Source organism: Nerophis ophidion, linkage group LG21 (genome assembly GCF_033978795.1).
Source record: "Nerophis ophidion isolate RoL-2023_Sa linkage group LG21, RoL_Noph_v1.0, whole genome shotgun sequence".
Classification (NCBI taxonomy): domain Eukaryota; kingdom Metazoa; phylum Chordata; class Actinopteri; order Syngnathiformes; family Syngnathidae; genus Nerophis; species Nerophis ophidion.
The window spans coordinates 10,926,953-10,949,543 of NC_084631.1; the positions used below are offsets into that span (position 1 = coordinate 10,926,953).

Sequence of the window (22,591 nt, forward strand, 5' to 3'; positions counted from 1 at the left end):
TTTATTCAAACACTTTTAATGGATTTGTACTTCTAGATTTAACTGGAGTTGTAGCTATAGCTTAATTTCAACTGCCTTTTCAAAATAATAAAAGAATCCACCATGAAGTAAAGGACTTTTTGAGGAGAGTTACATGTTTAGCTACACTTCAATGAGTCCAGGAAAAAAGACAGCAAGTCAGAGCTTGCAGATGACACATTGTTGGTACAAACTTGATCTGATGAACTTGCATCGTCCCACACTTTCTTTCTACTTGTAGAACTCATGCTCCTGCTCGTCCTTTTTGATGACCGTCTTGTAGGCTTTTTCAAAATCTTTGGCCAGGACAATGTAGCGGTTCTCACGCACGGCCAACATGCCAGCCTGACAGGAAAACATTGGAAAAAATGTTGATTAAAAGGATATTGGAACAGGTTATCAAGTGAAAAAAAAAATGGTGCTGCACACCTCCTGGCAGATGGAGTTGATATCAGCGCCAGAGATCTTATCTGGTCGAGCCACATCTGTGCACCGGTTAAGGCAATCAATTAATCTTACAACACTTTTTTTTTGTCACGCAAATTAAATCTTATACTTCAAAAAAATCAATATCAAGATGTGTATATATATATATATATAAACATACATATATATATATATATATATATATATATATGCACAAACACACTATATATATATATATATATATATACATATACACACACACACACACACACACACACACACACACACACACACACACATACATAAATATGAAATAAAAATATATGGTTTTATGGAAAACCCAAATGTATGTATATTTATGGTAACACTCTAGTATAGGGAACATATTGTAAGTAACAAAGACTTAATTTATAGTTATTTGGTTAGTGTTAGAGTTAGGGTTGTATAATAAGACCATGCAGAATAAGGCATTAATAAGTACTTAATGACTAATTAAGAGCCAATATGTTACTAATTTGCATGTTAACTGTCTTTGGTATTTGTTGACAAACCCCAAGATGCAGAGGCATAGAATATGAAAACATGATTTAATTAAAACTAAACAACAACAAACAAAAAGCAGACACGTGGGCGGAATAACAAACTAAGGGAGGTAGAACTGGAAGATAAAAAACAAAAAGGAACTTTAGCATGGAAGCTAGTGGATAGCAAACAGAAAATCTGGAAATAACTATTGCTAACAGAAACAGCTTACCGCTACGACGACCAGGACAAAATGTAGCATGACAGGTAGTAGCTGTAACAAAACGACACGACAGGTAGCACGACAAGAGTGATATGTAGCAACGACAATACAATGATCCAGCAACTGACACAAGACAAAGCAGGTACAAATAGGAGCAGGCTGATTGGCAACGGGCGTGGCCAGGTGACAATCAGCCGCAGCTGAGGAGGAACAAGACAGGAAGCTGACAAAATAATAGCAATAGACAGAAACTAAAGACAGCAGATACTAAACACAGAGGAAACAGACAAATGCAGAGGAAAAAACTAAAACATAGACAAACTGTCAGGGAAAAACCTGACATTAATAAGCAAATAATTACCGGTAAAGGTAAATATTTTCCCCATACTAAAGTGTTACCATATTTATTTATAATTCCTGATTAGCTAGTTGATTAATTTGAGCATTGCTGCCCCCTTGTTGGAGGTTTGTGTATCATTGTGTAGCATTTGGCACAGCTCCATAAACCCCCACCAAGTGTTTAAGAGTGTCTTACATCAACAACCAATTTTCATAAACAACCCTAAACTGGAGGGCAGCACGGTGGAAGAGGGGTTAGTGCATCTGCCTCACAATACGAAGGTCCTTAACAGTCCTTGGTTCAATCCCGGGCTCGGGATCTTTCTGTGTGGAGCTTGCATGTCCTCCCCGTGAATGCGTGGGTTCCCTCCGGGTACTCCGGCTTCCTCCCACCTCCAAAGACATGCACCTGGGGATAGGTTGGTTGGCAACACTAAATTGGCCCTAGTGTGTGAATGTGAGTGTGAATGTTGTCTGTCTATCTGTGTTGGCACTGTGATGAGGTGGCGACTTGTCCAGGGTGTACAAAGAATCCGGCTGAATGCAGCTGAGATAGGCGCCCCCCCCTCCTCGCAACCCCAAAAGGGTCAAGCGGTAGAAAATGGATGGATGGAACCCTAAACTGGAAATAAATATGATGTATTTTACCGGTGTTGTCAAAAACAGTGTTTTTTAAGTTCTGTTTCTCCGCTGTGTATGTCATGTGGAGTATTCAAATATACTTTTCTTCAGTTTCCTGTGACTGTTCCCTTTTGCAGTATATTTATATCTATTTTTGTCATTGTCAGGCCTGTACTGGTTTTTGTGTTCAACGGATCAACATGTGGTTCCATATCATTTGACAAGGTTTACACCTGTTCCACTGTAAATAGGTTAGATATTAGGGCTGCGAAATCTGTAGTTGTCCCACGGTTCGATTCATTATCGATTCTTGGGGTCACGATTCGATTATAAATCAATTTTTTTTCCAATTCTACACGATTCTCGATTCAAAAAAGATTTTTTCCCCGATTTAAAAGGATTCTCTATTCATTCAATACATAGGATTTCAGCAGGATCTACCCCAGTCTGCTGACATGCAAGCAGAGTAGTAGATTTTTGTAAAAAGCTTTTATAATTGTAAAGGACATGTTTTATCAAATGATTGCAATAATGTAAATTTGTTTTAACTATTAAACAAACCAAAAATATGTCTTATTTTATCTTTGAGAAAACATTGGTGTGTTGTCAAGCTTAGGAGATGCGATGCAAGTTTAAGCCACTATGACACTATTGTTCTTTTTTTTAAATTTCTATAAATGTCTAATGATAATGTCAATGAGGGATTTTTAATCACTGCTATGCTAAAATTATAACTAATATTGATACAGTTGTTGATAATATTAATTTCTGTTTCACTACTTTTGGTTTGTTCTGTGTCGTGTTTGTGTCTTCTCTCAATTGCTCTGTTTATTGCAATTCTGAGTGTTGATGGGTCAGGTTTGGTTTTAAAATCGGATTGCATTGTTATTGTATTGCTGTGAATTGTTTTGTTGGATTGATAAAAAAAAAATTAAAAAATCGATTTAAAAAAATGAGAATCGATTCTGAATCGCACAACGCGAGAATCGCGATTCAAATTTGAATCGATTTTTTCCCACACCCCTATTAAATATCATTATTGAAATCAAAACTACCTCAGTGTTAATATTTTTTTCGAAAAAGGATACAGTCCTCCAGGTCCACTTCCTCAGAGAGGTTCATTTTGCTGGTGATCGTAGAGAAAATGAGACGTTTCTGTCTGCGGTCGGGCAGCGGGAATTCAATCTTTCGGTCCAGACGACCAGGACGTAACAGGGCTGGGTCAAGTGTGTCGGCTCTGTTGGTAGCCATGATCACCTGAAGGGGGTAAAAATAATATTAATATATAGTCATCAATATCAATAAACAAAGTGCGACGAGTAGGTGGCAGTCACACATAAGATATACGTGTAGACTGCAAGATGATGCCAGTAAACAGCACCAAAACGTTGATATTTCATTGAGAATATAGAAAATTATTTACGGTTTCAAAATACCGTATTTCCTTGAATTGCCGCCGGGGCGTTAATTAATTTAAAACCTCTTCTAACTCCTGCGCTTACCAAAGACATGTGGTAAAAGTAAGCAAGCGCTAATTATTTTGAAACCTCTTCTCACTCCAGCACTTACCAAAGGTATGCAGTAAAAATTTGAGTGTGATGTAAGCTTTGACCTTAAATCCTACTGAATAGCTCTTAATCTTCTTCCCTCAATGCGATTTCAAATTACTGGTATTGAAATCAGCCTCCTCCATTTTGAAAATGATGACAGGGGAAGTGTCACTAGTGACGTCACGAGTTTGACCAGGCGGTAATACTAAGCATGCGCTAATTATTTTGGGAAGCGAGTTTGACCCAGCAGTAATTCAAGGCAGGCGCATACTATATGCTCTGCGGCAATTCAAGGAAATACGGTATGTAAAAATGTTTTAGTACATCTTTGGTAAGCTTTGAAGTCACACCGCTTGATGGATTGTATGCGCATTACGGTCATCGCTTATTGTGGTATAAAGCCCACAAAGGGCACCTATTAGCAGACATTATCTGCCGTTTTGTTTTGCAATATTACGTAAAACCAACTTGTCTTACCTTCTGTTTCCTGCTAATGTGTATTTGGGATCTGCATAAGTCCTAAAAATTTGCGCGAGTCCGCTTTTGTAGTCCGTGCCGAGACTGTAGTCAATGAGCTCCTTCTTTTTCTCTATCTTCTTGTTATGGGACATTCATGCTCCACTGTTGCCATTTCTAATATAAAGTAGCGTAAAGTTGTATTTTATACTTGTCTGTAGATTCGCTATGAAAGCCCGAAAGACTACCGGTGTATTGGCATTACATAATTCACCCACAGAACATTATTTATTAGAGAGTTCTGGTTGAACCGTTTTTCACAGGACACATTTAATAATAATAATAATAATAATGGATTAGATTTAAATTGCGCTTTTCTATTATTAGATACTAAAACTGTCACAGAGAAGTGGGAACCCATCATTCATTCACACCTGGCGGTGGTAAGCTACATCTTTAGCCACAGCTGCCCCTGGGGTAGATTGACGGAAGCGTGTCTGCCACTTTGCGCCTACGGGCCTCCGACCACAGCCTATAATTCATTCACCAGTGTGAGCGGCAACAGGGGCAAGGGTGAAGTGCCCTGCCCAAGGACACAACGGTAGCGATTTGGATGTCGATAGGCGGGGAGCGAACCTGCAACCCTCAGGTTTCTGGCACGGCCGCTCTACCCACTACGCCAGGGGTCAGGAACCTTTTTGGCTGAGAGAGCCAAGAATCCAAATATTTTAAAAATGTATTTCCGTAGTGTCCTTGGGCAAGACACTTTACCCACGTGCTCCCAGTGCCACCCACACTGGTTTAAATGTAACTTAGATATTGGGTTTCACTATGTAAAGCGCCATATCAGTTTTTTTTCATCACTGAACACAACTAAACGCGTGCATTTTTAAGTAAGACCACCATTACTAGAGTATAATAGGTCTCATATTCTTTGTAATAACGTTGATATCCTGAAGCTAACTGTGGAGGGGCGTGGCCTGCAGGCTTGCAGCGAAGCGGGGTGTGCCAGGACCGGCCTCGAAATCACCGAAAGGTGCGTAGATGGCCCACTTGGGCCTTGTTTTTCTAATCACCTGTCGCTCTGTTATAAGCAGCAGCCGAGAGGAGAGACAGGGTTGGAGCTGGAGCCAGAGCGCGAGCGAGAACGAAAGAGAAAAAGACAATTGCTGGAAAGCAACTGAGAGACTTATTGAAAAATAAAAAAATATTGTAACCCTGAAACAGGCTTTCATGTCGGTGCTTGGTGGTCTGAAGAACCCCCAGGAGGGCAAGCCCTAAAAATAACAATAAATAAATCAGGCAATTTCTTGAACAAGTGCGGTAGAAAAAACGATGGATGGATTCAAATGCATGAGCATGTTTAATATTTTGAATGTTATTTTTAACATTTTGATTACAAGTGGAATTAGTCATTACTTATCGTGTTAAGCAGTGTCAGCTCAGATTTAACCGAGAGCCAGATGCAGTCATCAAAAGAGCTACATCTGGTTCGAGAGCCATAGGTTCCCTACCCCTGCACTACGCCATGCCCCCTTTCCGGCGTTGTTGCACTAGTGAGCCACGGATGAGGAGATGCTGCTCCGTTATTGATTGAAGTAAAGTCTGAATGTCTGTGAAACAGTTAGTTCCATCTTTTGACACTTCCACTCCTGTCATTGCACGCTACATCACTACAACAAAGATGACAGGGAGAAGACACTGTCCAAATGGAGGCACGTAAATAAGACCGCTCTCAAAACAGCGCATCCTGGAAAGACGGTCAGAAAGCGACTTAAAGATGGATTGTACAACCTAATTTATGCAACCTTTTGACCAAAGAACCACCATTACATGCTATGTAGATCATAAGAAAGTGTTTAAATGTAGAACAAAAAATGTTAATATTTTTATATTACTGCTCATTTTCCATGGGTCATAAAAAATATAAATAATTATCGATATCGACCGATTTAAAAAACACTTGTGTCGTTAAGATAGACAATGAGCAACTCACGCTTGCAGTCAACCTCAAGCTTGTGTGCATTTACAGTGGCGCAAAAAAGTATTTAGTCAGCCACCGATTGTGCAAGTTCTCCCACTTAAAATGATGACAGAGGCCTGTAATTTTCATCGTAGGTACACTTCAACTGTGAGAGACAGCATGTGGAAAAAAAAGCCAGGAATTTACATTATAGGAATTTTAAAGAATTTCTTTGTAAATTATGGTGGAAAATAGGTATTTGGTCAATTACAAAAATTCAACTCAATACTTTGTAATATAACCTTTGTTGGCAATAACAGAGGCCAAACGATTATTATAGGTCTTTACCAGGTTTGCACACACAGTAGGTGGTATTTTGGCCCATTCCTCTATGGAGATCTTCTCAAGAGCAGTGATGTTTTGGGGCTGTCGCCGAGCAACAAGGACTTTCAACTCCCTCCACAGATTTTCTATGGGGTTGAGGTCTGGAGACTGGCTAGGCCACTCCAGGACTTTCAAATGCTTCTTACGGAGCCACTCCTTCGTTGCCCGGGCGGTAGGTTTGGGATCATTGTCATTCTGGAAGACCTAGCCACGTTTCATCTTCAAAGCTCTCACTGATGGAAGGAGGTTTTGGCTCAAAATCTCATGATACATGGCCCCATTCATTCTTTCCTCAGTCGTCCTGTCCCCTTAGCAGAAAAACAGCTCCAAAGTATGATGTTTCCACCCTCATGCTTCATAGTAGGTATGGTGTTCTTGGGATGCAACTCAGTATTCTTCTTCCTCCAAAGATGACGAGTTGAGTTTATACCAAAAAGTTCTATTTTGGTTTCATTTGACCACATGACATTCTCCCAATCCTCTGCTGTATCATCCATGTGCTCTCTGGCAAACTTCAGACGGGCCTGGACATGCACTGGCTTAAGCAGGGGGACACGTCTGACACTGCAGGATTTGATTCCCTGTCGGCGTAGTGCATTACTGATGGTAACCTTTGTTACTTTGGTCCAAGCTCTCTGCAGGTCATTTACCAGGTCTCCCCGTGTGGTTCTGGGATTTTTGCTCACCGTTCTCATGATCATTTTGACCCCACAGGATGAGATCTCGCGTGGAGCCCCAGATCGAGAGAGATTATCAGTGGTCTTGTATGTCCTCAATTTTCTGATAATTGCTCCCACAGTTTATTTTTTTACACCAAGCTATTGTAGATTCACTCTTCCCAGTCTGATGCAGGTCTACAATTCTTTTCCAGGTGTCATTCGACAGCTCTTTGGTCTTGGCCATAGTGGAGTTTGAAGTCTGACTGTTTGAGGCTGTGGACAGGTGTCTTTTATACAGATAATGAGTTCAAACAGGTTCCATTAATACAAGTAACAAGTGGAGGACAGAAGAGCTTCTTAAAGAAGAAGTTACAGGTCTGTGAGAGCCGGAGATCTTCCTTGTTTGAAGTGACCAAATACTTATTTTCCACCATAATTTACAAATACATTCTTTAAAATTCCTACAATGTGAATTCCTGGATTTTCCCCCCCACATTCTGTCTCTCACAGTTAAAGTGTAGCTATGATGAAAATTACAGACCTTTGTCATCATTTGCACAATCGGTGGCTGACTAAATACTTTTTTGCCCCACTGTATATCCACTCGTGAGTTTGAATAATAAATTGTGTTCAAGCAAAAGGACACGCAGCATAATAATGTTGGCGTCTGGTTGGGCAGCGCCACAGAGATGACTCACACGCAGACAGGGCAGCCATGGGGGAATTGGCTAAAAGCTTTTTCAGACAGCGTGTGGGACTTGACTCACCTTGACGTTGACGTTCTGGTCGAAACCGTCCATCTGATTAAGCAGCTCCAGCAATATTCTCTGCACCTCTCGGTCCGCTGCAGAAAAACCAGGGAAGAAAGTTGACTTCGTCATCATCATCCAGGACTGCGACAAGGCTGCGTCATACCTCCGGTTTGCGCGTCAAAGCGCTTTGTGGCGATGGCGTCAATCTCATCGATGAAGATAATGGCGGGGGCGTTTTCTTTGGCCAGGCGGAAGACGTCGCGCACCATGCGAGGACCTTCACCCAAGTACTTCTGCACAAACTCAGAGCCCACCACACGGATGAAGGCCGCTGGTGACAGGGACAAAAAACACATATAATTTACAGAGGGATCCTGCAAAAGTACTTCTTTTTAGTCCTAACAGTAGAATTGGGGGGCATGTGTTTCGCAGAGGCAGTCCTTGCATGTTTGGACCAATAACCACCACACACAGGGGCCAGTTTTGCGTCACGAAACGCACGTCAAATGTAAATTATTGAATGACAAGGGGCTTCATTTAAAATTTGACCCCTAAGGTATTCCTGGCCACGTCATGCTCTGTCACTGATAATAATATAGGGACAACAAATCTCACCCATGAACTTCCGGTCACTAGTACTTACCATGCAAAGCAGAAGATCTGGGGTTCGCATCCTTGTCGAAGTTGAATATGAAGTAAAGGTTTCAAACTTATGTTTCAATGATTATAACATTGTTTAACCCTTAGATGCATAAGTGGGTCAAAAATGACCCGGTGAGGTTTTTTTCTTGAAATATCTTTGTAATGAAAATTTTTTAACATTTCATATTCCAGGTATTCCTCAAAAAACATGTTTTTGACATAATTCCATTTACATTTGTAACTTACCTTTTAAAAATTTTAAGAAATTTTAGTTTTTGTACTACTACCCCAAGCTTCCATAAGTGGGTCACAAATGACCCGCATGCATTTTCTTTGGAATCCAATGGGAACCTTTCATTCTTATCAGCTGTGGCTGTCTGGAATAAATAAATTGTGGACCACATGGACTATATCAGAAGTTTGACCCTTCAGGAAGACTATTTTACACAGCAAGAGCTGATACATGTAAGTATTATTGTCATATAGTATTGTGTGTGTGTGTCTTTCATGACTTATTCACTGCTTTTATTTATCAACGGATTAGCCTAGTTTATAACTAGCTAAAACTAGCTAGCTAACTAAGTCAGCTAACATTACTATTTGTATTGTGTTTGTGCGTGTGAGAGTGTTTGTATTATTCATCAATAAATTAGCCTACTTTACAACTAGCTAACACTAGCTAGCTAACTAAGTTGGCTAACATCACTATTTGAATTGTGTTTGTGCGTGTGTAAGAGTGTTAGTATTATTCATCAATAAATTAGCCTACTTTACAACTAGCTAACACTAGCTAGCTAGCATTACTATATGGTATTTAGTGTGTATGTGTGTGTAAGTGAGTGCTACATATTGATCTATTGAAAACATTACTCTCATGTTTCTTCATAAAGGTGTCTTGGCTGCTAAATACACAATGGAAATGGTCCTACAGATACTGGATGATGGAGAGGCGATAACGGGGTTGGACTCAGAGTCTGAAATTTCTGATGATGAGGACCCAGACTATTGTCCAGGTGGCAGTGGCATTCGTCCACCTGGAAATCCAACTGAACAGGATCAATCTGACTCAGAAGATTCCTCTTCGGTGTCCTCTGAAGAAGAAAATATCATGTCCAACAGAATGAGTCGGAAGGGCTCTTACTGGAGCGAGTTACCTCCCACCCAGGGTAGAACACAGAGCCACAATATCATCAGAAGTCGGTCAGGGCCTGCAGAAGGGCTTAGCACCACTGTCTCACCAAAGGATGCATGGGAGCTCTCTATCACTGATGATATAATACAAGAGGTGATGAAGTGCACAAACTTGGAAGGACGGAGAGTAGCAACAGCTAGAAGAAAAGAATGGACAAATGTCACTAAAGATGAATTCATGGCCTTCATTGGATTGACCCTGCTTGCAGGAAGTGAGAAGAACTGGGATGTTTCAGTCCGTGAGCTTTTTGGGAGTCCTCTACATAATCTTATGTACAAGGCCACTATGGCTGTTGGAAGATTTGAAGACATTCGCCGTACCTTGCGCTTCGATGATAAGAGGACCATAGCCTTCCGACTGGAAACAGACCATATGGCAGCCTTGCGCTATGTATGGGACCTGTTCCTGGTCAACTGCAGACAGCGATTCATCCCCAGTGATTGTGTCACTGTGGACGAACAGCTTGTGCCATTCAGGGGTAGGTGCAAGTTCTTACAGTACATGCCAAGCAAGCCCCCCCAGTACGGCCTAAAGATCTTCTGGGTTTGTGATCCACGCATCCCCTATGCAATAGATGGTATAGTTTACACAGGGAGACAACCAGGTGAAGAAGTTCAGAAGAATCTGGGGGAAAACATTGTCAAGGAGTTGTGTGGTAGATTTAGAAACACAGGTCGCAACATCACAATGGATAACTTTTTCACCAGTGTGCCTCTTGCACAGCATCTTCTAGAGAAGGATCTCACTATTGTGGGGACTCTACGTATGAACAAGCCAGACATCCCTCCTCTGATGAAGCCTTCCAAGTCCAGGGAGGTTCACAGCACAGAGTTTGGATTCAACAACAGCCTTACCATGGTCAGCTATGTCAGAAAGAAAGCAAAAGCTGTTGTGCTCCTGAGCACGATGCACCACGACAAAGTAGTGGATGAAAATAGCAGAAAGAAAAAAACAGAAGTGATCACATTTTACAACAAGACGAAAGGAGGTGTAGACACCACTGACCAGATGGTTGGAACCTACACCTGCAAGCGCCAAACACAGAGGTGGCCCATGGTGTTGTGGTACAACATAATTGACATCGCCACCCTGAATTCCTACACCTTTTTCACGGCTCAGCACCCAGATTTCAAGAGCGACATCACCAATGCACGACGGATCTTCCTCAAAGAGCTGTCAAAGGAGCTTGTCGCCCCACACATGAGGAGTCGACTGGAAGGCTGCCCCCAACTGCAAACCCCGATTATTGAAGCAATGGAAAGGTGTGGGGTGACAAAAGCCAAAATCCAGCCACAGGAGAGAAGCAGACAGGGCCAACCAAAGAGAAAGAGGTGTCAGATCTGCCCAAGTAACACAGATCGCAAAGTTAACAACAGTTGTGGGAAATGCAATGTACCTGTGTGCAATGATCACAACCAGAAACAGGTAGTTTGTCTGAACTGCATACAATGATGAGACAAGGCAAAACAGGGAAAAGAAAGAGGAACTGTCAATGACTGGACATACATACACACACGCACACACAATGGATGTTCACATTTTTTCTATTGCTGTTCTGGGTAATTTTGTTTTAAATTGTGATGAAGAAAAGTGAAGAATAAAGATATTTTAAACATGAAATCATTCTTGTGTGGTCCTAAATATATTACAAAATATTATACAAGTGATTATTCTTCACCAAAATGACAACAAATGGCATGAAAACACGTTGATTCTAACATGGGTCATTTTTGACCCACTTGTGGAAGAGTGTAGGGTCCAGTCACTCGTGCATCTAAGGGTTAACAAGCTAAACTTCAGCATAGCAATAAAAAAAACGGATTGTTCATTGTGTTGCTCAAGGTAAAAGTATTCATATGGTGCTGGGATAGCCATGATTTCAACCTTCCAAAGCTCCCCTTGGACCATATTTTGACCATGGTGTTTTTCAAATTCTAGTTACAGCCCTGTTTCTACTCATATGGAGTCTTCATTCATCACTCCAAGCAATGTTTTTGAAGTTTTACAATAACTAAAACAATTCCTACTTACTAAACCGTCCCATGTGTGATGTCTGTAAGAGTGTTTTCATGCATACAGTATTTGCAACGTGCTATCATAATGTAATGACGCTAGCGTCTGTGTTGGTATTATTAACTTACAATAGCATTTTTTTCGTATTGTTTCAGTTTTACAAACTTACCAAAACGTCAGCGTGGAGTTATTAAGTCTGTTTAGCTGATTGGAGAGCTGGCTTCTGAAGCTAGTGGGTCCATGACAATGAATTCTGTTTTGTTTGATCAGCTGTTTTACTGCTGTGTTACAGAAACCGTTTGGAAAAAAATAAAAGGTACTGAAATAAACATTTACAGAATATTTATTAGCAAATAATTATTTCACAACGTATATAGCTGCGGCTTATAGTCCAGTGCAACTAATGTATGGGGAATATTTTTTATTTTTATTTTGTGGGTTCGGCTTTTATACCGGTGCATTCTATAGTCTGGAAAATATGGTAATCTTGATTATTATTTCTGTCATAATCGTCACGTCCTACTTTTTTAGTGATGACATCATGTGTGCAAGTACGTACCTGTGGTGTGGTGAGCCACAGCCTTGGCCAACATAGTCTTCCCACAACCTGGAGGTCCGTACATGAGGACTCCCCTGGGTGGGTCAATGCCAATCTGTATGAGAGAGACAATAAATAATTCATCACTGCAATGAGGACATATATGCAAAATGTATGCTGAAATGTCCCCTGTTGTGATTTCGGACCTGCTTGTAGAGTTCAAAATGCGTGAGTGGTAGCTCCACAGCTTCCCTGACTTCCTGTTTCTGAATGTCCATGCCGCCGATGTCAGCGTACATTACATCGGGCTTTTGATCTGTGGGCGCAAACACATGATGACAAATGAACCATATGACTGTTTCTCCTCCGGATGGTGCAGCGGCGTTACCTGACGTCAGCATCATGATGCTGCTGTCGGCTTCGGGGGGTAGCACATCGACGAGGGCATTGCTGTGCTTGTGCAGGGCTACGGAGGCATTGGGCTTGAGGAGCTCTCGGTCGATGGTGCTCAGGATGCGCACGTAGTAGTTGGACCCTGGAAGGTGAGCAAAAGCCCACAGAGCAAAAATAACTCATTACACATTTAAAACATGGCCTCCGCTCTGAATTATTAAATGCAGGCATGCAGAAGACAACTTCTTCTTTCTCTCAACAGACACCTGATGGGATAAAGAATTTATATACTGTAAAAATAGAATGTTTGCATGTGCAGCTATTTCAACTAGAGATCGACGATATGTTTTTTTAGGGCCAATTCCGATTATTAGTAGTCACAAGGACCTTGGATAACCGATATTCATTTGCACCAAAAGTTATACAAACAGAAATAGTATACACTTTATCTTGTTTTTTTAACATGATTTCTTAAGAAAAGTGGGATCAGGCACAACAATATTTTTTGTGGCGCGAATGTGTTTAATTTAGGAGCAGAAAAAAAATTACATATTTTTTACGTGTGTCTAAGAGGAGCATCAACATTTGCATTTCTAAACATGAAAAATCTCCTTAAACTGGTAAAAAAAATATGTCATTTCTCGACATCACAATGACTCATCTAGTCCATTTTGTAAAATTTCAATTCTGGGTTCCTTCACATAGATTAGAGTTGGAACATTTTTCCTGATGTGGCTGACATAATTTCTTCCTGGATGTCACAGAAAGTATGAGAATGTGTGAGCTGCTGCCTGCTTGTCTTTACTTCTATAATCATTTCTTATATTTACACAAAGTTTAGATTTTTGGCAGCGATAGCTTTTTAGTCGTCCATCCATCTCTGTCGCATCATTTGATTGAATCACAGCACATGAAACTCTGCGCGCTCCTTTAAATGATCCCACGGTCCAATTGCTGCAAACAAGAGGTTTGTCGTGCAACTGCATAGCTGCAGTAGCAAATAACAAATGGCAGGAGGACGCTAGGAAAGAAAAACAAAAGTTGTAAAGATTTGAAAGGTGACCAGAAGCAGAGATGTCCAGTGGGCGACCATCAATGCATTAAAATTAGGAAGGAAAGAAAGGGGGCGTGGTTGTGAGTGCAGCTATGAACACAGCTGAGCAGACTAGGAAAGAATTCTCACAAGAACTCAGATGAATGCCTTTTCAGATATCAAAACCTATTTGGGTATAATTATTGATAATTGACTAACCCTTGAACCTTTTTGCAATGCTTACAGTGGACTTCATGCACTACAATCACTTTAGTCTTTATATTATTATTATTATATTACCTTATATTCTATTTATATAGCTCTTTTTTAATTTTAATCCGTCGTTTTATCATGTGCCCTGCACCACATTTAATTTATCATCTAATATCCGTCTACTTGCACATAGCTCTGTATGTATGTATGTATATATGTTAATTGAATTACTATTACTGCACTACAGTCCATCCTAGTCACTGCAGTTGTGTCCTTGGGGAAGACACTTTACCCACCTGCATCCAGTGCCACCCAAACTGGTTTAAGTGTAGCTTAAAGAGGTAGATATGGGTATGAATATAATTAACTTAATTTCCTTCATTTATACTTAAATTTTGTATTCAACTTGTAATTTTGTGTTTTAACTTAAACTTGACGCTCATTGACTGCTCTGTGGGCCTCTTAATTGTCCCCAGGGACAAATAAAGTTTTTTTTATTGAATTAAACAAAATACATTTTTAATTCTTAAATGAATTAAAAACAACAGGGCTCCCGAAAACGTTTCTCATGCAGGGCAAAAGGACTGGTGTTTGAGCAGTAATTACTATTGACTTCCCTATTTTTTTAAGAGTGTGCGTATATATTGTATCTGCTGATGTAGTTGTGTTGTAGTTGTAAAAACAAAAAAAAGGCAGATACCGATAAAAAAAATGTTGATACCGGTATACGTCAAATTGCCAAATAGTGTCGATAATTGGCTGGGCAGATAATGGGTCGGGTGCTAATTTCAACAGATTTCTTGTTGTAGTCAGTTTAGGTCATTTGGGATTTTTTTTTTAATGTAACTCTTTAATTAATTTACCTAGTAATTAGGTACATATATTAAATAGTAATTCAATTAGTAATTAATAACTTTTTTGTTAAGTAACATGGAACTATAATTAATAACTTTTAAAAAAGAAATGTTCAGAAAACTGATAGTAAAAGTAACGTAGTGTTGAGTTTAAACTAAACACATTGAACGTTTTGTTTAAAATGCCGACTTACATCGTATGCCACGATACAACCTAAAAATACCGGGATATCAGTACCTGTGGTGGAGCCAACAATGGCAGTGTTCTGGTCCACGGCTTCTAGGAACTGGCCAATGACGAGCGGGATGCTCTGTATCCTCTTCACTTCCTCCTGTGCGTGGAGGAACTCTTTCTTCAGGTTCTTCTGCTCATCTTTAATGTATTCCTCCTGCACCTCCAGAAACTCCAGCTCCTGCTGCAGCTTCTGCAACCACAAAGTGAAGGATCGATTGTTTTCTTGAGAAAAGCAGGGAATGGTGGCAGTGTTGCATTTCAAGGCCGTGAGTGTGTTTACAATAGGAAACTGCCACAGGAACTTTCCCATTGACCCGGGTAAATAAAGTACCCCCTGTGTTTCCACCAAAAACTGCCAGGTAGATTTTGTTCTTCAGGACCTTTCACAGGAACTTTCCTATTTACCCAGTCAAATAAACTTCCCCTTGTGTTTCAACCAAAAACTACCCAAATAGATTTAGTTCTTTAGGAACTTAAACGGGAACGTTTCTATTTACCTGGGTAAATAAAGTTCCCCCCTTTGTTTCCACCAAAAACTACCTGTGTCGATTTAGTTCTTCAGGAACTTTCCTATTTACCAGGGTAAATAAAGTTTCTCTGGTGTTTCCTCCAAAAACCACTAAGGTCGATTTAGTTCTTCAGGGACTTTAACACGAACTTTCCTATGTACCCGGGTAAATAAAGTTCCCCCCTTAGTTTCCACCAAAAACTACCTGTGTAGATTTAGTTCTTCAGGAACTTTCCTATTTACCAGGTAAATAAAGTTCCCGTTTTTCCACCAAAAACGACCAAGGTAGATTTAGTTCCTCATGAACTTTAACAAGAACTTTCATTTTTACCTGGGTAAATAAAGTCCCCTCTGTATATCAACCAAAAACTACCAGGGTAGATTTAGTTCTTCCGGAACTATATTTAGTCCTAATTAGCGAGAACTCTAGAGGGGCAGGCTGTGTTGTCGACCGCTAATTGGTGGAACACAGTTGGGGGCGTTCCTAAAACTTAGTATTCCAAGTTTTAACTGCCATTACAGCATGCGAAACGGCTTGTTTATTGACAGTGCAGTTTAATGCTGTTTATTGTCCTTAACAAACTTCATTGCAATGTGCAAACTACGAGAAGTGGACGGACTATTTATAAATATTTACAGAGAAATATAAAATATTCAGCCGGACTTTAAACTCTGACCTTGTAGTTGGAAGAGAAATGTTGAATGAAGGATGAGTGGAACAAAAGGTAAATCACATCAAATATTCATTATATGCCTTTATACACATGGTAAAAGTAGGCAGTCACTCGCCATTTACGTAGTTACTCGTCTCAACCTAAATGAACTGAATGCTAAAAAGGTAACGCTAAATTTGATGCGTTTATGTTGTCGCCATGAGAATAACACTGACATCATATATATATATATATATATATATATATATATATATGTATATATATACATATATATATATATATATAATATTGTATTTACAGCTGAAATAGACAATAAAGACTTGCCAGACCCTTATTAATTAATCTGAGTGTACAACTTTCAGACTGTTGGACACTGAGGACAAAAGCCTGAATTTTTATGGAAAATCCAGTACAATTTGTTTTTAAATCCCATCATTTAATATATTATTGATTTGTATTTCATGTAATTAAACTTTAATAAAAATAAATATGACCTAATATTGTCTGTTTGTTTACATGGTATCAGTGTATAAATATGCTGTACCACTCCTCCATACGTCAGCCTGATTTGTATAAACTCCCTGAAATGTGGAAACACAAACCACACAACTCTACAAGAACATTTAGTTTGTAGAAGTAACGGTTACATGAGCTTAAAGTTCCTGAACTTTTCGTGGAAAAAATGCCTGTTGTTATGTGACAGCACCAGACATCTTTTTAACGGACCCTGCAGGCAGAGGGACTTCAAATATCTACGGATTGATATTTTGTGTAAGTTCTGGTGTGAAAGTGGATTGGGTCTGACCTTGTATCGACTATACAGATCCTCAATATCTTCTGGTTCTGGTGCCAAAAAGGACAGACCTGTCTGCGGTCTGGAGTTCAAAACTGCCGGCATCTCGTCCTGCATGGAACAACAAAAACACAAACATTTAGTAACGTTATCCTTTAATTCAGTGGTTCTCGACCTTTTTTCAGTGACGTACTCCTTGTGAAAATTGTTTTAATTCAAGTACCCCCTAACCAGAGCAAAGCATTTTTGGTTGAAAAAAAGAGAAAGAAGTAAAATACAGCACTATGTCATCAGTTTCTGATTTATTAAATTGTATAACAGTGCAAAATATTGCTCGTTTGTAGTGGTCTTTCTTGAACTATTTGGGGAAAAAAGATATAAAAAAACTAAAAACTTGTTGAAAAATAAACAGGTGATTCAATTATAAATAAAGATTTCTACACATAGAAGTAATCATCAACTTAAAGTGCCCTCTTTGGGGATTGTAATAGAGATTCATCTTGATTCATGAACTTAATTCTAAACATTTCTTCACAAAAAAAGAAATCTTTAACATCAATATTTATGGAACTTGTCCATTAAAAAATCTAGCTGTCAACACTGAATATTGCATTGTTGTATTTTTTTTCACAGTTTCTGAACTTAAATTCATATTTTGTTGAAGTATTATTCAATAAATATATTTATAAAGGATTTTTTAATTGTTGCTATTTTTAGAATAATTTTTAAAAATCTCACGTACCCCTTGGCATACCTTCAAGTACACCCAGGGGTACGCGTACCCCCATTTGAGAACCACTGCTTTAATTTACTAACACAAAAACACAAACATTGATCCTTCATTAAAACGATCATCAAACTACTCTTCATTTTAATTTGTACTACAGTGTGAATGTTGTCCGTCCATCTGTGTTGGCCCCGCGATGAGGTGGCCACTTGTCCAGGGTGTACAACGCCTTCTGCCCGAATGCAGCTGAGATAGGCTCTGTCACGTCAAATTTCTTTCCTCCTACAACCCCCCCCCCATTTACTTCAGGGGTAATGTTTCCTCTTACGTCACACGTTTCCTGTTACGTCACACTTCGGCTTTGACTGCCCGTCGCTGGAATCTAAAGAAATCGATTAACACGATAAAAAAATTCTCTATTCCTTCTCATCTCTCATTTGCAAATATTGTTCTTTGTAGTTTTGTTGCTTAAGGATGTAACTATTTTCATTGTTAAAACGTATTCATATTTTGTTTTGTGTTTTACCTCTCATAGCTTGCTAGCTAGCTAGATACTTTGGTTGTAGTTACCACGCAAATATTTTTACCAATTGACTAATAGACAGGAATAGCCTCAAGTTAATTTGTCCGATTAATACAGACGTTTTGTTAACGCTATATTATAAAAATATAACGCTATATTATAAAAATATAACACTATATTATAAAAATAATACAACTATTTACAAATACAAGCTATGGGATGACGTAAGAGGAAACGTGAGGAAACGTGACCCCGGAGGTAAATTGGGGGGGGGTGTTTGTAGGGGGGAAGAAATTTAGCGTGACAGCTCCGGCACCCCCCGCCACCCCAAAGGAAATAATAGGTAGAAAATGTATGTATGTATATATACTGGGTTTCCCACACATTCATTTATTTGTGGCGGCCCGCCACGAAAGAATTATGGCCGCGTCAAATAAAACATTTTTTTCGTCTTTTGACTCGCTCGACCGCTCATAAAAGCAATGGGACTCTGTCTGTTAATGGAGCTTGTGGTTACATATTATATAAATAATATATAAATATGTATATAAATATGTACATAAAGTGTTGTAATTATATTCCAACTCCGAGTTCTTCTTGGTCATCGCCGCCGCCGCATATATATACACACACATACATATATATATATATATATATATATATATATATATATATATATATATATATATATATATACATACACACATATACATATATATAGATATATGTATGTATGTATGTATGTATGTGTATATATATATATATATACATACATACATATATATATACATACATATATATATATATATACATACATACATACATATATATATATACATACATACATACATACATACATATATATATATATATACATACATACACATATATATACATAAATACATATCATATATATATACATACATACATATATATATATACACACATACGCATATATAAATATACACACACACACACACATATATATATATATATATATACAGGAAATGGATGGATACACAACAAACATTGACTTTTACCTAGCTAAGTAGCTCACTGACAGCTAGCCACGAATGATAGCGTCAAAAGTCGACGAATTCAAAGTTTTGACAATCCCCAAACACCAGTAACACTTTTGACTTTATCTATTTAAAATAGTGAATCGTGTTTGCTTGAATACATTTATTCACTCTGTACTAGAAGCATCAATGCTAATGCTAACGGCTAACTTGCATGACATAGCAACAGAATGAATTGGCAGCTTTTTACGTTTCTTATTGTTCACGGGCCACCGAGAGCTGCCAACAGACAAATTAAAAAAATACACTGACGCCCAAAAAAATAAACGCTTAAATTTATAGAAGCGTATCACAGAAACAGGGGACAATGTTAGCGTAAAACGAGAAATATTCCTACCGGGCTCTTTTCTACAGCGATGATATCCTCCATCTTGGATTTTTTCCCGGAGTGGGGAATGACGTCATGACGTAACACGTCGCCGTATGGATTTATGGGTAATGAAGTTCCATTACTGCTCGACTTTCTGGAAGGTATCTGAATTAACAAACAACAAAACCTGTCTAGAAAATGGATGGATGTCTGGAACACAACTACGTTAAACGAAGGAATGTTAAGAAACGTGAATTATTCGCCCTTTTTGCCACAGACTCGTTCGTAATAACAAGATTGTTGATCCTTGACTTCCCACAAGCAGTCATTAGTGCTATTGCATGGGTTTTTGATTGATTGATTAAACTTTTATTAGTAGATTGCACAGTTCAGTACATATTCCCAAAGCTCATGACCATATATGAGGATGGGAACAAAGATGGACCGGTAAATTGTTTCTATTGTGGTAAACAAAAATAAATCAGCATCCCAAGTATATGTCCTGGTCATTTAATGTTTGTTTCAAGAGTGGACATTTATTAAAAAAAACAAAAAAAACGACTGGTTTATTTGAATGTTATTAAAAAAAAGAAAATTTAAAAAACCAAGATTTTTTTTTTAGTGTCGAAAAGTAATAACATCTTAATCTATTTTTTTTATTTCCCTTTTATATTTCATATGAGTAACATTAACATTTCTAGTAAACAGAAACGGCAAAACAGACCAAAACGGATGTTTTTTTTTTTTTGTTTTTTTTTAATTCTGACACCGGAAGTTTTTATTTTCAAAATAAAAACGGGGATAGTAATACACTGCCCATGTGTCTGGCTGAAATGTCTTTGGAGTCCTACACATAAAGTATTTTTCTATGCACATATAACACAAAAGTAAAAGGAAAAGGGGGGGATTTGATCAGGCAACATGATACCAAACATAGTATTTTCTTACTGGCCAGGCCACGGTCCGTCTTGAACTTGCTTCTTCCGGCCTGGAGAACTCTAAACATAAATAATACACTTTGGGTCTGTTTTTTATTTGTTTCTGTTGGAATGAACATACTGTATAGATTTCTGTAGATTACAGTTATCTTGGTGCTATATCTAAAATAAATAAGGCTTCAAATACATTTACCATAGTCCCCGCTTTTACTTTGAAAATCCAAAATATACATCATTTTTATTTTTTTAATTTTAAAATTATTACTTTTATTTCCATTCTTGAAAATAAAATCCAATCGCCAACACATAAACTGACCCAATATTTATTGTGTTTAACACCCAAATGAACAGCAGTCAATAATAAATCATGTGGAGGACTTGGAAAACAGGAAAATCCCTGTTGCCGTGACAACGCTTGGCTACCTCTCCTTCCTCCGCCTCTGCTGCATTGCATCACACCCTCCCCTCCTCTCCCCTCTCATGTGTCATCTCCGGCTCCTGCTCTGTTGTGTCCTCCCTCTCCTGGCGTCTATAGTCCAAAGCGGCCGGGGCGACCGTCTACATCTCCAGGGGGAGGACGTGCGCTTCTACGCATGCACCTGCACGCCTCCTTACCTGATCGGAAAGGCCGAGGAGGCTTTGTTTAGGATCAGGATCTTTTCAACGGTGATGCTGCCCCCTGGATGGGATGCAGCCCCCTCTGGATCACCGCTAGCAGGTGCACTTTCCACTCAAAAACGACAAATATTCTAGGTTTTTGTTCCACCAGAAGGCGATGCAGATATTTGCTTGAGGCGTTTAAACGCTCCCCTTTCAGGCTGGTGTGACCTGCACCGTAAAGAGGGACCAGAATCACTGAGTGTCGCTTTATTTGTGGGCAGGGCAGGCTCCCCCAACACCTGTGCCTTTCATCTCCATCGCATCGGCCTTCTTCGCTCCAGGAGAAGAAGAGGTGGAGCCCACTGGTGGAAAGAAACGTGACACCAGGACTGGTGCAACCTGACACGTTTGGGGCTCAGACCGGACCGCAGCTGTGAAGCGTTGGGATTTTTGGGGGGAGGTGAGGACTCCTGCCACGCCTCCTTTGTGTTCTTCCCTCAGGGGGGTGATAGAGGGAGCCGCACCCAGCCTCCCTTCTTCATTCTGGACCTTTCTCGTGCACCTGTAGGTTGCGTGCTCGTCTGCGTGAGAAGATGCCTGCAACACGGGCGCTGGTGCCTCTGGTCCTCCTCATGGCGCTCCAAGGTGAGTCCCGCTCCTGTTGCCTCGGGATGCTGACACGCGACGGGTGCGATTTTGCCGCGTTGACACGCTCGCCGGTGTTGTTTTGAAGCGAGTTCCTCAAAGAATCATCCCCTGGTGTTAACTTTGAGTATCACACATTTGAAAGTGCAGTGGAACCTCGATTTACCAACTTTTAGTGAGCGAACGCTCCATTCGTTCATTCATTCATTCATTTAATGCCCCGCCTGCAGGAAATAATGCAGGGCACAGTATTTCAGTGAGGAGGCGGAGCCAAAACCACGTCACTTGCCGCGCTTTGCAGTACACTACTAGTCACTGCTGACTAGTAGTGCCTTTTTTGAAAAAAAAAAATGTCGCTTTTTCACAACTTTTGTCCATTTTGCTAAGTTGGTATGGTTCGTAAAAATTGAGCAGACCACCTTGGAAAGAAGGAGGGAATAGCTGTGGAGTTTTGAAAAAAAAGACTATTAGCGAGGAGTACATTACGGTTCGCAGCCGAGTGTGAAGCGACCGGAATGAGAATCAGCACCTCCAAGTCCGAGTCCATGGTTCTCGCCCGGAAAAGGGTGGAATGCCATCTCCGGGTTGGGGAGGAGACCCTGCCCCAAGTGGAGGAGTTCAAGTACCTAGGAGTCTTGTTCACGAGTGGGGGAAGAGTGGATCGTGAGATCGACAGGCGGATCGGTGCGGCGTCTTCAGTAATGCGGACGTTGTACCGATCCGTTGTGATGAAGAAGGAGCTGAGCCGGAAGACAAAGCTCTCAATTT

General features: G+C 39.7%; 2 protein-coding genes across 5 annotated transcripts in view; one reads left to right on the top strand and one right to left on the bottom strand.

Moving 5' to 3' along the window:
• On the bottom strand, positions 1-19,773 carry psmc4 (proteasome 26S subunit, ATPase 4). The gene is made up of 11 exons (XM_061881902.1): positions 19,668-19,773; positions 17,014-17,112; positions 15,030-15,216; positions 12,687-12,833; positions 12,505-12,614; positions 12,320-12,413; positions 8,077-8,244; positions 7,929-8,005; positions 3,238-3,406; positions 448-503; positions 1-363 (listed from the first exon to the last, which is right to left on the bottom strand). The coding sequence occupies exons 1-11, from the start codon at positions 19,698-19,700 to the stop codon at positions 250-252; spliced, it is 1,254 nt and encodes a 417-aa protein (XP_061737886.1). The 5' UTR covers positions 19,701-19,773; the 3' UTR covers positions 1-249.
• A 1,284-nt stretch (positions 19,774-21,057) lies between these two features.
• Positions 21,058-22,591, top strand: part of scn1ba (sodium channel, voltage-gated, type I, beta a) — a 46,052-nt gene continuing 44,518 nt past the window's right edge. Inside the window, exons 1-2 of one of the 4 annotated variants that reach the window (XM_061881906.1) lie at positions 21,058-21,638; positions 21,747-21,823. In XM_061881906.1, coding sequence (XP_061737890.1) covers positions 21,772-21,823 — 52 coding nt within the window. In that variant the 5' untranslated portion in view covers positions 21,058-21,638; positions 21,747-21,771. Of the gene's footprint in view, positions 21,824-22,591 lie in introns of all 4 variants that reach the window. The other 3 variants (XM_061881905.1, XM_061881904.1, XM_061881907.1) reach the window with 3 other exon arrangements.

Excerpts from the sequence above, each read along its gene's own strand:
- psmc4 (XM_061881902.1), bottom strand. The coding sequence starts at position 19,700 with ATGGAGGATATCATCGCTGTAGAAAAGAGCCCG. Across the intron at positions 12,834-15,029 it reads CATTGTTGGCTCCACCACAG|GGTCCAACTACTACGTGCGC; the intron begins GTACTGATATCC and ends CTCACCTTCCAG. Across the intron at positions 8,245-12,319 it reads TGTGGCTCACCACACCACAG|CGGCCTTCATCCGTGTGGTG; the intron begins GTACGTACTTGC and ends CCCTGTCACCAG.